A 13103-nucleotide genomic window follows, 5' to 3' on the forward strand; every position below is an offset into this window, starting at 1 on the left:
CTCAATCTCGTCAAAACGAACGAACGATTCAAAAAATTGACCCGATTCTAGTAAAAATCAAGGAAAAATAGCAACAAAAAAATACAAGAGATGCTAGGTGCACAAATAGCACAACTATCCGAACACAAAATCAAACACAATCTCTCACATAGATGTTGGTTCCACACACATTTAACACACGGGATCCACGTGTATGTGAGGAATTGTGTTTCGTGTTGTGTTCGAATTGTTGTGCACCTAGCATGTATGTTCCGTTTCTCCCTACCGTCAATTATTCTATACACACAACTCACTCGAGAGAGAAAACTCAAATAACTTTTTTATGCAAAAGAAACAGACTTGCAAACTACTAGAAGGGTAAAAACAGATGGCAAAGCGATCCGATCAATGGGGTCAGAGAACTTCATGTTGAACTTAATTAGTTCTGGTGCAAGTTTAATTATCACCACCATGCCAGTTAGTTGGAGAGCGAGTTAATTACATAACAGTAATTGATTGGGGTTCCCATGCCATGATCCACTACTCGATCTGTCTCTCAGCATAAACAAAAAAGTGAGTCAACAAAATTACATGATCATATCTTCGATCAATCCAGCTTTCTCATAAGAGAAGGGACAATGTCTTGAAGAAGGCCATGGTCGACTGTAAGCAAAGCAGAAGTTGGATTTAACAAGGTACTACTACTTGCGTAATTACCGCAGTTCAAGAACGGAGGCAAGTTAGTCATGAACTGGGATTGAAGAGGAGACATTTGTGGCGGGAAAGGGGCGGCAGCGGCATTGAAGGCGGTAGCTGGTCGGAGTCCGGCGGCAGAGGTGGTAGCGCCGCGAGGCATGAGTTGGCTGTGATGGGTATGTTTGCCTTCGTAAGTCGTAACAACTATGGATGGGTCACCCATGCATCTCTCCACTCTCTTCTTCACATTACAACTAGCATTGGTGCAACGATAGTAACTCCTGATCCCAACAAAAATCACAAAAAAGAAAAGAAAAGGAAAGTAGTACTCATGTACTTCAAAATCTTTTACATATATATATATATATATATATATATTACTCAAACTGGGTGCTATATTTATGCACAGTACGTAGTATATATGAGGACAACGCAAAATCAATCTTGCAGAGAGCTTTCATAAAGAATGACGTGCATGTGGTGGCATGGTACAAATATTCAACTCCTATTAATCAAACCACCTACCATTCAAGATTTCTAATTTTACAAAAATGGCGATCGATGACTAGTACTGTGTCAGTCTGGGTGTCATCATTGAGTTTTCTAATTTCAACTTGACATAATTCACATTATTGATCAGGCCGGATAAGAATCCTACGTACGCATGAATATTAATCTGTAGATTATTTGTCCTTCATTGATTTTTGTCAATAAATTATATAGTGACCATGGAGAATAAAATTTGATCATGAACTTCCAATCCAACATCGATCCCGACCTGTTAAAGAGAAATCTTGCCTAGTTTGAACAAATAATATATTGGTAATTTAACTGAAACAGATTGTAAGCCTTTGAAAGATCGCTAGCTGATCAATCGAAAAGTTGGATCGATATCAAAAAGAAACTAGGAGATTACTATTATTGAAATTTCGCGAATCTGACTCACAGAGTCGAGCAAATATTGCAAAGTACGTAAGAAAAAAGCTTCATCTAGAGCTTAGCTTAGACCAGAAAAATTACTCTGTAGCACAGAAAAATCAAATACTCCTAGGAATAAGAAAGAAAAGTGAATGAAATGATAAACGTACGTACGTACCTAGGAAAAGGGCTGTTCTTGACAGCTTTCTGTCCGTACTTTCTCCATCTGTAACCATCTTCCAGATGATCTACCTCGCTTTTCGTCATGAACGCAAATCTTGGCTCCCTCTCTCTCTTCTTCTTCTTCTCGCTCTTCTTTACTTTCAACCTATAGAATATCAACCAACCATAAATTCAAAAATACGATAACAAATTGAAATATTACTACTATCAATTCCAAAAGAAATTCCCCAAAATCAAAAAGCCATCTCTTTTCTTTTGTAAATCTCATGAATATTAACCATCTTTATTCTATAAGACAATGAGTGGACAACTGTATTTCGAAACTCGTTTTATGTATTAAAAATTCACATTTTTAACGAAGGGTGTGTATAAATCCCTGAAAATTATAGCTTAGCAAAAAAATAAATAAATAAATCCCTGAAAATTATAATACAATAGTCAAGTTTCCGAAAAGCAAAACTCATCAAAAAGAAAAAGAAAAAGAAGGAAAAAAAAAAAAAAAAAAAGGAAAAAAAAGCAACCAAACAAACAGGGTACTTACTGTTTCATGGTCTTTTGGTGCTCTTCCTCTTCTTCTTCTTCTTGTTCATGTTCATGATCAGCTGCCCTAGACCAAGTAGTACTACTCTTGTGTTCGTCAATGTTAATAGCGGCGGCACCACTTGAAGCCGATGAAATGGACGAGTTGGGGGTGGTGGGGTCCACGGAGATTGATTCCGGTTGTAGTACTAATGAAGCTGAAGTTTGGGTACTCGACTCCGGTCCGCAGGGTTCAAGTGGATATGATGGTGTAGGAAATTGCAAGAAATGATGATGATGATCAAGAATACTACTAGTAAAGGAATTAGGGGAAAAATCTCGAATACCCAGTAAGTCCATGAACCCTAATGAGCTCTTTTCTACAGATCCTTCAGTGCTTAACAAGTCGTAGTACAACTTATCTGCAGGAAAATGATGGTAAAATAAGGGAGATGGGTTCGAATCCAGCTCGGCCTTTACCGCTTCTTTCCGCTCCATGTGTTGTGTCGGATCCAAAAAGAATGCAAATTATAAATAAAGCGTCTCTCTATCTATCTATCTTTCTCTCTCTCTCTCTTTATCTAGTCTAGTTTTAAAGAGAACGATGAGAAAAGTGAAAAGAGAGAGAGAGAGAAGGGGAGGTTTTGGGTTAGGTTACGAAAGGTGAGGTCTGAAGAGTATGAACACAAAATGAAAAAGAGTTTTTTTATTAATAAGTGTACTACTCTATTCGGTGCGTTGTGGCTTGGGCACAAAGATTTGACCGGGAAGGATTGGGGCAGTCAAAAAGACTGTTTCCGAATACACGATTGCAGGCATTTAATGTTAATGCTAGTACTCCTAGCTACTAGAGAGAGAGAGAGAGAGAGAGAGAGAGAGAGAGAGGCATAGGGTGACTAGGGTCTGACTCGGTCTGACGTCGTGATTGCGTTAGTTATTTTCGACCGGTAAACCAGTTTACTCCTCCCAGTCCCAGTCCCACTAGCTACTGTGAGAACACGCCATCAAGTTATATATATATACGGTGAGTACATGCATCGATCATACGCCACAAAACTAGTGTATACGTACGTAAATACTCTTATGTACTCCTGCGCAGGTGGAGAGCTTCTCTATCTACTCTACTCGAGGATATTCACTGCTCCTCAACCACATACTGCTGCGGAGCTTCCACCACGTATTGGTACGGAGTTATGGAAGTCCAACACTTCATTTCATTGCGGCATTCACACAAATATGTGCTGGAATAAGTTTAGCAAAAGAGAACAGTTGAGGCTTCCGTAGAAATAATTTGTTCCGTTTTTAATTTAGATTTTGCAGGTCGAATTATGAATTACAATGAATTGATCGAATGCTTATCCAGCCTAGTTTTTCAAAAGTGCTTAATACTAAGAGCATTTTTTCCTTCACGAAATACAAAAGGAAAAAAAAGGATACTTTTACTACGTACTTTTAGCACATTTGTGAAACTACCCTTTAGTTGATTTCTTATAGAGCCTTAACCTTGACTAATTTTTGTTGTCTATTCAATGTAAATTAATGGGAAAAAAAATACTCCTTTTTAAATTTTGAGCATTTTTTTTATTCAAATAAAATTACAAAGTTTCTGGTCAGTATTAAGGTTAGAAAATTGTGGAACTACAGTGAATACATTAAAAAATTTATTGTCAAGGTGAAAATAAAAACGGTTGAAATTTATGTTAAATGTTGGAACTAAAATGTGATTAAAAAGAACTGTGCAAACAATAAATTACACGGGGTTGGTCCGGTGGTCTTTACTTGAGACCTAAATGTCTGCTTCATTCTAAAGATGTGCACAAACTAGTCTAGAACAATCTGCATTTTCTTTAAAAAAGAATATGCTCCTATCCAACAGGTTTTTGGGTCTTTTTGGGTTTTTGGTGTTTTGATTTTTTAATTCTTTTTGTCGAGGTGAATTAATAATTCACAAAAATTTAGCACTAAATTCATTAATACAAAAATAAAAATTAAATAAGGACAAAAAGGTAGAAAGGAAAAATCCCTTACGAGAACAAGGCCTTAATTAATTAAAGTGGTGAAGTGAAATTGGGTCACGGACTGACGATGCACAAACCCCGGTCGATATCATTGCGCATGTCGATGCACGACTGACTGTTTGGGCCTTTGTTTTTTTAATCCCACACGTGTAATCTGCCGTTGATTTTGCTATCCGGGTGAAGGCCCACAAATCCTCCAATACCATACACGTGTCTGATCCAACGTATCTCATCAATATGCCTGACGTCAGCCGTAACGTGCCCCCAGATTTCACGCGGCTTTGGAATATTCTTGGCTTTGCTTCTAAAGCACGCTGTTTAGATCTCCTCCTTTGCCTTGTAGTTATTGCATTTCTATCATTATTGGAGTATCCCTCTCCCATCCCCAGTGTGTGTTTGGTTTGTATTTTAAGGGAATTTTCTAAAATGATAAATGGAGAGAGATAGTTGGATAGAACAAATTTATTGAGAATTATTCGCTAGGGTTTTGAGACCCAAATAAAACGAACAAGTGTTAAGTGAGATGGTTGCTTGATCGATCTGCTCATAATATTTAACTGCAATTGTTTCATAATAATGTTTTCGTAAATATTGTACTACTAGTACTATTATGTAAATAGTAGTAAAATACTAGTATTAATTAATGGCCTGGGGGAATGTTTGACCATAGAGATTGCTTCTGGGATACGTTTGGTAGCTCAAAAGGAGACAAAATTACACCTAAACCCGTATGGACGCGAATATAAACTGGTCCTGGTAATGAAAAAGTGGTTTTGTTTGCTTCCGGATGTCACCGTCAACCCCGCCAAATGCTCTTCTGATACTTCCAAGTTTATTTCATCTTACTTTTATTTTATTTTAATATCTCTTGGGGTCACACTATCTTACACGTTAGCATGTAAAAGAACTCTGAAAAAGATTGAAAAATTTAGATTATGGTGTGCGCAAACTAGCCTTAACACATTGCATTTCAAAATAAAAATGTCAGCATCATCGATCTTCATTTTACAAGTCGTTTTACGAGTCGAGTGGCAGGGCTAGCATTCGTAGATTTGATTATTGTTACCCGCCACCGCATGCAACGGCCCAATTCGCACTTACATCAATCATCTATCTATCTCTCTCTCTCTTTCTCCACGTGTAGTGTAGTACTAGTGGGGCTTCTCTTTTGTTTTGAGATTTCTCAAGTGGCGCTTACTAAAATTCAAAACTCAAAATCTCATGTACTATTCATGTTTTTCATTCGGTGAATGGATCACAAAAAATTTGAAAGATATGAAAAACAAAGGAATAGGTAAAAATGAATACAGAGAACTTGAAGCGACAAATTACAGCGATTGGATTATAGATCATTCAATATCTTATGGAGTAATTAATCATCTCTGATCTGACAATGGCTTAAATTCATGAGACTCATCTTTTCCTAATTCCATGCTAACCAGTATCCAAACGCTAATTATGGTACATACTAGATAATTCGAGGATGTAACCATCGCCTATCTGAGAAACTTTTGTGTATCCCGGGGATACCAATCCCCTTGGTATCCCCTCCAGTCTGTTTCTCATTTTTTCGGCCATTTTTTGATATATTTTTGTTGATCGGCTTTGTTCATTTTTTAGAGTTTGGTAAGAACCTTATTCATACCAAAAATTGCGTTCATTGAACTTTATTTGATGCATGATTAGCACACGTGAATATTGAAGAAAACCAAAACTGGGTAAAAAAAACAAAAACATACTAAATCAAAACCCAATTTTGGATTTTTTGCGATTTTCACGTGTGCCGATCATGTATCAAATAAAGTCCGATGAATGCGATTTTTGGTATGAATAAGGTTCTCGCCAAACTCTATAAAATGAACGGAGTCGATCATCAAAATGTGATTAAAAAAAAAATGGCCGGAAAAATGAGAAACGGACCAGAGGGGATACCATGGGACTTGATATCCCCGGGATACACAAAAGTTTCTATCTTGGTTAACACCTCTAGGTGATTAAGCATATATTCAATCAGATATTAAAATGTTAGAAACATCCTCAATTATTGGTGGATGGATATGAATGTAAATTAACCATAACGTTTAATTTCTAGCTAGCTGTCTCCCGTGATTCTAAAAATTTTACCTAGAGAGATAGTACTTTTCTTGGATTGGCCTAATTAACCTTCAGATTTTATAAAATGGCATGGCCACCATGCATGCAAGTAATTCTTTCTTTAAGTCCAGTCCTTGGGCTTATCCAGTACCAGATGTGGAGCTAACAATCCTTAGTTAAGCTTATCCAACGCATAAAATTATCCAGTTTGACAATTATATTTATTACCCTTGCAATTTATCGATGTTAGTAGTATTTATTTAGACATGAGAAATTAATATTGGTTGGTACCTTGTGTCTTGTGCGTCGTCAACCACGCATGCATGATACCATTTGTTTTAATTTTTCACATTCAAACAGCAACTTGAGCTTAATTTGCGCTACCTGCACATGGGAACAGAAAAACTGGAAATTAAAGGTTAGACCTTTGGAGCAGCCTCTGGTCGTCGATCTTATATAATAATCTCCTTCTGATTGGTCTAGTTTCAGACTGTTGTGGGCCAACCCAGCCCAGAGCCACAACGCCCACAACAGCGTGTATCAGAACATTTTATTTTAACTTATCGCAGCGAATACGTCATTTAAAAGATTAGCTTTGATCGGACATTGATAGCTATGTCAATAATTTACTTTTATACAAGATTGAATGGACGGCAAATGTGATTTAATTTAGAACTTTCACCGTGCATTTTATTATCCTCCTCAAATGTGAACTGTTGACATTACTATCGATGTTCCATCATGCTAACTTTTTGCATGGACGTGTTTCTATATGAAGCCTAAAATATTAACTGTTTCATCTACTTTGCTAATGGTGAAAAGAAAGCAAAAGGACATAAGAGGGATGGACCAGCATTTTGGGGTCTCAACTGTGACGCCTTGAAAAATTAGCACCATTGAATAGCTATATAGTCACTTTTTTTTTTTGTAACTTGCGCATTTTATAATCAATCAACTCAAAAAACAAGGAGAGTTAAACCCACATAACAAGAACCTACACAAAGGCAAACCTCAACACAATCTAACAAAACTACAAAATTTAAGTCCCAATGACTCTTGTTGAGATATTCCAGAGACTACAAAGTCTTTGGTTCTCAAGAGAGTTTGGGAAATGTTCCCAAGTACAAACACAAAGTCGCTTCTTATGTAATAATGAATGCTTTGAGGAGAAATTGTACCTCAAAGGCCACACACTAGATGTCGGCTCAACCCAATTAGTGAAGATTTTAGGAAACGTAACTCAGCCCAGACAAATTGTTCTTGGATCAGACTTATTCGGCCTGCCTCATTTTAGGCCCAAAACATTAGCAAACCTCAGTAAACCATCCCAAAAGATTAGTACTATTAACATAATATCCTCCCTGCATTGTTTTATATCTCATGTGTTTAGGTCAGCTTACACACATTCCGATCAATCCAAGGGGACCAATTCCACCGTCCACTAGCAAGGAGCTTAACTAAAGTCAGAACAAAGCTCCATACGAAGTTGATAGCACTTGAGAAGTTTTGAGCCTCCAACCTTAGGAGGGAGCAAACCCATAAATCCAAGTTCAATCCCTAAATCAACCTAATGTTTCTAATTTTAAAAAGAAATGGTTAATTAATAAATGCAAGTGTTGACCAATTTTATTGTCCCTCTTATGATCTAGAAAAATATCCAAACACAACGCAAATCCTATCCAGTATTCCAGTGGCGGAGTCATGTACTAGGGCTAGCAGGAGCACTTTTTACCCACACTTCAATCAAAAAAATTTGTGATGAGCAATGCTAAAATAATTTTAAAAAAACTTTTGTGATCATTTTGAGTAATTTTTCGAAGAAAGAGTAAATCCTTCGTTTTCAATCGGTTTTGAGCAGCAAGCCAAAGAAAATTACGAATTCTGGGGTTAGTGTTAGCTTTCCAGACCCAACTCGATCCAATCCTCAAAAGGTTGAGTACGTACATTACTTCCAAAGCAATGGAGTTCTTTCTTTATTTCGGTTTAAGTAGATCGAGCATTGTTTTTAAGCTCTTATTTAGTTTGTTTTCACCTTCTCCATAATGGTTGGAAAGTATTGAAGTTTTCTTTGTTGAGGCAAATTAAGCAAGAACTGTCACATGACCGCAATCAACCACTCACGTTTGCAAATGTTGCTCATGGGGCTGGCTTCACCACCAAGGGGTGAACATTTTTATATGAGAGGATCTCGATCGATCTTGCAAAAACTTTTTAATTTGTTGAGCGACACTCTTTACCTAAAACAAAAATAGCTGGCTGCTGTGGTTTGGTTTGGTGTTAAAGCTCCTTAATTTAAAAGGATGATGACTAATCACCAGAATAATGATCATTTGCAAGAGAACAAACAAATATCCACATGGCCGGTCAGTTCATCAACTCCGGGTAGAGTTTTAACTTTTAAGAGCCCGGCCGGCCCTTTGGGAATGGAGTAACACAAATTAATTAGATATATTTCTACAAACCAATGTCCCATTTAGAATCTCCTTAATTAAAAACAAAGAACCAGCTGTGTAAAACAACAAATGATCATTTAAAAGAAACAATAATATATGGAAGAACAAAACCACCCAATTTAGAATCTCCTTAATTAAAACAAACTAATACAGTAAAAGAACAAATGATTTCAAAACAATGAATAAAAGAACAAATCAATGATCAATACACAAACTAACTAACTACTAATCTCTCTCAAAGTCATCAATTTTCACACAATCGATCAACTAATTAATTAATGCCGCGTGCCCCTAAATCTAGACAACATGAACAAATAATAACAGGCCTTTGAAATCCAGCATTTGTACGTCACATGGAAAACAGATACAACAACAAAATGAAAGAAGAAGAAAAATGACCGGACAGCTAGCCTTAATTTACAAATGAATCAATCATTTAATTTGGTCATTCATCATCATCAGATCCTCCTGATAATGCTTTTACCATGATTTGCATCACTTTGACTCGCATCTCTAAAGCAAGAATATAGTCCGTCGTATCTCTGAAAAGCCCATCGAGACCCTCAGAGTACTCTTTGGTCGGAACAAGTTTCCTCAAGACTCTAACCCGTTTCTCAAAGACATTTGCTGCTGCCGGCCTTGTAGAGCCTTGTAGACGGACATACCTCCTCTTCATCAAAATCATCCTGGGCCTCTTGCTGATCTCTTTCCATCTTCTTGTCGATTGCGCCTTGGAAACTTTGTTCTCCGAGGGCAATAATGGCCCATTTGAATTCCACCTCCTTCCCTTTCCTTGGTAACCAAGGAGGGATTGTGGAGCATCATGATCACCCATGGCTCAAAAGGATTTAAAATCACAACACTACCAATTCTCTCTCTCAGAACAAAACTGATGGAGTTGTTGCTTGCTCGATTGCACAAAGGAGGGGGGGTTTTATATGTACGTTTCTTGGGGGGAATGGGTTGGTGGCTAGCTATTGTGGATAAATTGGACAATATGAAGTAATTATTCTAATTAATTAAGGCAGCCAGAAATTGGGGTCCACTATGTAATTTCAAATTCAGAATTCCACCCCAGTTTTTGAAATCTAGCTTGTTGAGCTCTTAATTTCTTCATATACATGGCCTTATGTAGACCGACCATTTTCATGATTGCCATTTCAGGTGCTGTGTAAAAGACGATCATTTGCATAATATATAATGATATTTTAGTTAGATATATAAATGTTTTCCTCCATTTTTCGGTTTGTGGATCATTTTCTTTCCTTGCTGTCCGAATCGGCGAACAAGATATATAGAACCAGAGTGGGGATGATCAGCTTCTTGCTTTTGGGCATGTTAGTTATCCAACCCAACCCAATGCACATGCACATGCACCCACATGATTCCATTCACCATCCCTCACTCAGCTAAATTCCTTAAACCGCCCTAGCTATCCTCTTTTATCAACTCCATCTCATCAAAACACCCTGGATTATTCCTTTCCCACTCCCTAAATTCAGTGCCTAATTCATAATATGAACCCAATTACTTCTTGGTTATTTTTTTATTTACATGACAGGAAACCCATCTATATTGAAGCGTCACTAATTTTTTTAAAATTATGAGCTGAAACTCTTGGTTATTATGGACCGAGAGCATCTCCAAACGGCAAGCCATACCTCCGGCCAAAGCCACAAAATGGCTTCAAGGCCATATATTTTGCAACTCTCCAACGGCAGGCCAAAACAGGAGCCAAAAGATGGCTTGGCCATTTCTTCGGCCGAGAAAATGGTCCGGGCCGTTTTTTCCAATGCCTAGGATTGGGAGTGATTGTACGGCTATGATGTGGGAGTGATCCAATGGCTACAAATCAGTAGGGGTGTACACGGTCCGAATTGGTCCGGTTCTCTAGAAAATCAGTAACCGGACCATTTCAAACGGTTCTAAAAAATTGGGAACTAGAACCTAACCAATATATGCATAGAACCGAACCAGAACCAAACCGCAACACCGGTCCGGTTTTGGTTTGGTTCCGGTTCCATCCAATAAGCATCCAAACACTTATTCACAAAATATGAACTCATAAAATTAAAGAAATAGGAATATAATCTGCTAGAATAGGAAATAAAGAAAGAAAATAAAAGTTTTCCTAACAAATGAGATTTCATCTCTATATAAATTAGTTTAGCAAGGAAAAGATTAACCTACCAAATTTAAATACATATTTAATTACACACATATGTCTTTCTATATTTATGTTAGTTTTAAACGGTCCGGTTCGGTTCTAACCACGGTTCATTAACGGAAATGAAACTCACACAGCCGTTGTGTGTGTTGTGTAACCAATTCTAACCGTTCAGATGTGTTTGGACGCTCTAGATTTTAAAAAAACTTTTCCAATGAAAAGTTTAACTCTTCCAAGGAAATGTTTGAAGGAATCTTGACCATTTATTACAACAATGAACGGATGAAGATTGGTTGTGTTTGATATTTTGCACAACCGTTGTGCATATAGCATCTTTGGTTCATTAATTGACAACCAGTAATCAAACCAAAATTAACGGTTTTTATTATTTGGGAACCGTAACGTAACCGTAGAACTGGACCAAATAGGACGGTTCGGACCAGATCGGACCGGTTTTACGGTTCGGACGGTTTTCTTGGACACTCCTACAAGTCAGGTTGGCCAAAAAATAGCTTTGGTACCAATGGAGTAGTTTTGTCAAAATTTGGCAAAATCACATTGTCAAAATTTTACAAGTGACGCTTGTAAGGGCTATGCCTTATGTTTGGGTTTGTTTGCGTGCAATGAAATGGTTGAGTTACCAAAAAAAAAAAAGATGTGACTTCAAGAAATTGGCTCCAACCACTAGCGATGCTCTTTGTTATTTTTTCAAAGTACTTCCCTTGACTCTCTTGGTTTGAAGTGAAAGGATCACAAAAACAAATTTTTTGAGGAATATATTGATTTTGACACTCCCCAAATTGAAAGGGAGTGCAGTTGAATTGATTTTGGCACTCCCTTGAAGAGTGCTTTGGGGAATGCCAAAATCACTCCCCATTTTTTTTAAAACAATTATATATTGTATTATACACAACAAAAGTAACCCAATATACCCTAATCTGTATTTTAGGGTTCCTTAATTTTATCATTAATTCTAGCTCAATGAACAGGGCAATGCACACTCTTAATTATGGTGGTTAAGCCCACGTTTCCAAAGAGGAAGCCAGTGGATGGACTCTGAATTTGTCGATGTTTGTGCCAACAAAAGTACTGGATAATACTCGTATATATGTTGGGATGCTACATAATATATACTCCAGTAGGAAGGTATTTTGTTGACATTCATGGAACCAGAACTACTACGTTAATTATATATTCCCCTCTCTATATAAAGCTGATTAAATAATATTTTACAAATTTGATTAACTTATCAGAACTGATCATGTTTTAACATACATGCATATATATATATATATAGAGTCCGGTTCTCTTGAGGGATCCCACACGGACTTACCGTGCGGGACTCCCATTTTCCGATCGAATTGGGACGATCCGAGCCGCTCAAAGTGATCAGAACGTGATTTTAAGGGTACCCTACAAAAATCAGCAAAAAAAATGATCGGGAAGGGCTTGATCCGAGCAGTTTTTTATTGAACGGTTCAGTAAAAAAATGCTCGGATCAAGCCCTTCCCGATCATTTTTTTTGCTGATTTCTCACGGGTACCCTTAAAATCACGTTCTGAACACATTGAGCGGCTCGGATTGTCGCAATTCGATTGGAAAAGGGGAGGTCCGCACGGTAAACTGGTAAGGGATCCCTCACTGGATCCGTGGTGTGTGTGTGTGTGTATATATATATATATGTCTGGTTCGAGCTGAGTATGCCGGCCGCGAATATAGTTTGTGGTGACATTAATTTGTGATCATGCAAATTGGACAGATGTAATATAATTTTGGTACTATTAAAAAGGTTGGCTGGAGAACATGCTTGCACGTGCATACTCAATTGTTTAGCCTTAATTAGGCCAAGAAAACAAGAGAACATTATAGCTGGCTAAGTATGCATGGTAGGTGAGGTCGAATGGTTTTTAGGCATGTAACATGCATGGGACTAAAAGAGTTAGAGGGCCCTGATCCCTATATGTAGACCAGAGGTGTGTGTGTATATATATATATATATATATATATATATATATATATGCTTAATATTATCCAAAAATTGAGTTGGGCGCACGTTATAATGAACATGCATGTAGC

General features: G+C 37.4%; 2 protein-coding genes across 2 annotated transcripts; both read right to left on the reverse strand.

Annotated features, from left to right (window-relative positions):
* Positions 1 to 388: 388 nt before the first annotated feature.
* Positions 389 to 2977, reverse strand: LOC131313165 (probable WRKY transcription factor 57). The gene is made up of 3 exons (XM_058341312.1): positions 2318 to 2977; positions 1772 to 1921; positions 389 to 956 (listed from the first exon to the last, which is right to left on the reverse strand). The coding sequence occupies exons 1-3, from the start codon at positions 2791 to 2793 to the stop codon at positions 587 to 589; spliced, it is 996 nt and encodes a 331-aa protein (XP_058197295.1). The 5' UTR covers positions 2794 to 2977; the 3' UTR covers positions 389 to 586.
* Positions 2978 to 8936: 5959 nt separating this feature from the next.
* Positions 8937 to 10534, reverse strand: LOC131313655 (transcription factor UPBEAT1). Its single transcript, XM_058342089.1, has one exon. It carries the CDS (start codon positions 9693 to 9695, stop codon positions 9306 to 9308), a length of 390 nt encoding a protein of 129 aa, XP_058198072.1. The 5' UTR covers positions 9696 to 10534; the 3' UTR covers positions 8937 to 9305.
* Positions 10535 to 13103: the final 2569 nt, after the last annotated feature.

This window comes from Rhododendron vialii, chromosome 13a, assembly GCF_030253575.1.
Source record: "Rhododendron vialii isolate Sample 1 chromosome 13a, ASM3025357v1".
NCBI classification, from domain to species: domain Eukaryota; kingdom Viridiplantae; phylum Streptophyta; class Magnoliopsida; order Ericales; family Ericaceae; genus Rhododendron; species Rhododendron vialii.

Excerpts from the sequence above, each read along its gene's own strand:
- LOC131313655 (XM_058342089.1), bottom strand. The coding sequence starts at position 9,695 with ATGGGTGATCATGATGCTCCACAATCCCTCCTTGGTTACCAAGGAAAG.
- LOC131313165 (XM_058341312.1), bottom strand. The coding sequence starts at position 2,793 with ATGGAGCGGAAAGAAGCGGTAAAGGCCGAGCTGGATTCGAACCCATCT. Across the intron at positions 1,922-2,317 it reads CACCAAAAGACCATGAAACA|GTTGAAAGTAAAGAAGAGCG; the intron begins GTAAGTACCCTG and ends GATATTCTATAG. Across the intron at positions 957-1,771 it reads AAGAACAGCCCTTTTCCTAG|GAGTTACTATCGTTGCACCA; the intron begins GTACGTACGTAC and ends TGTTGGGATCAG.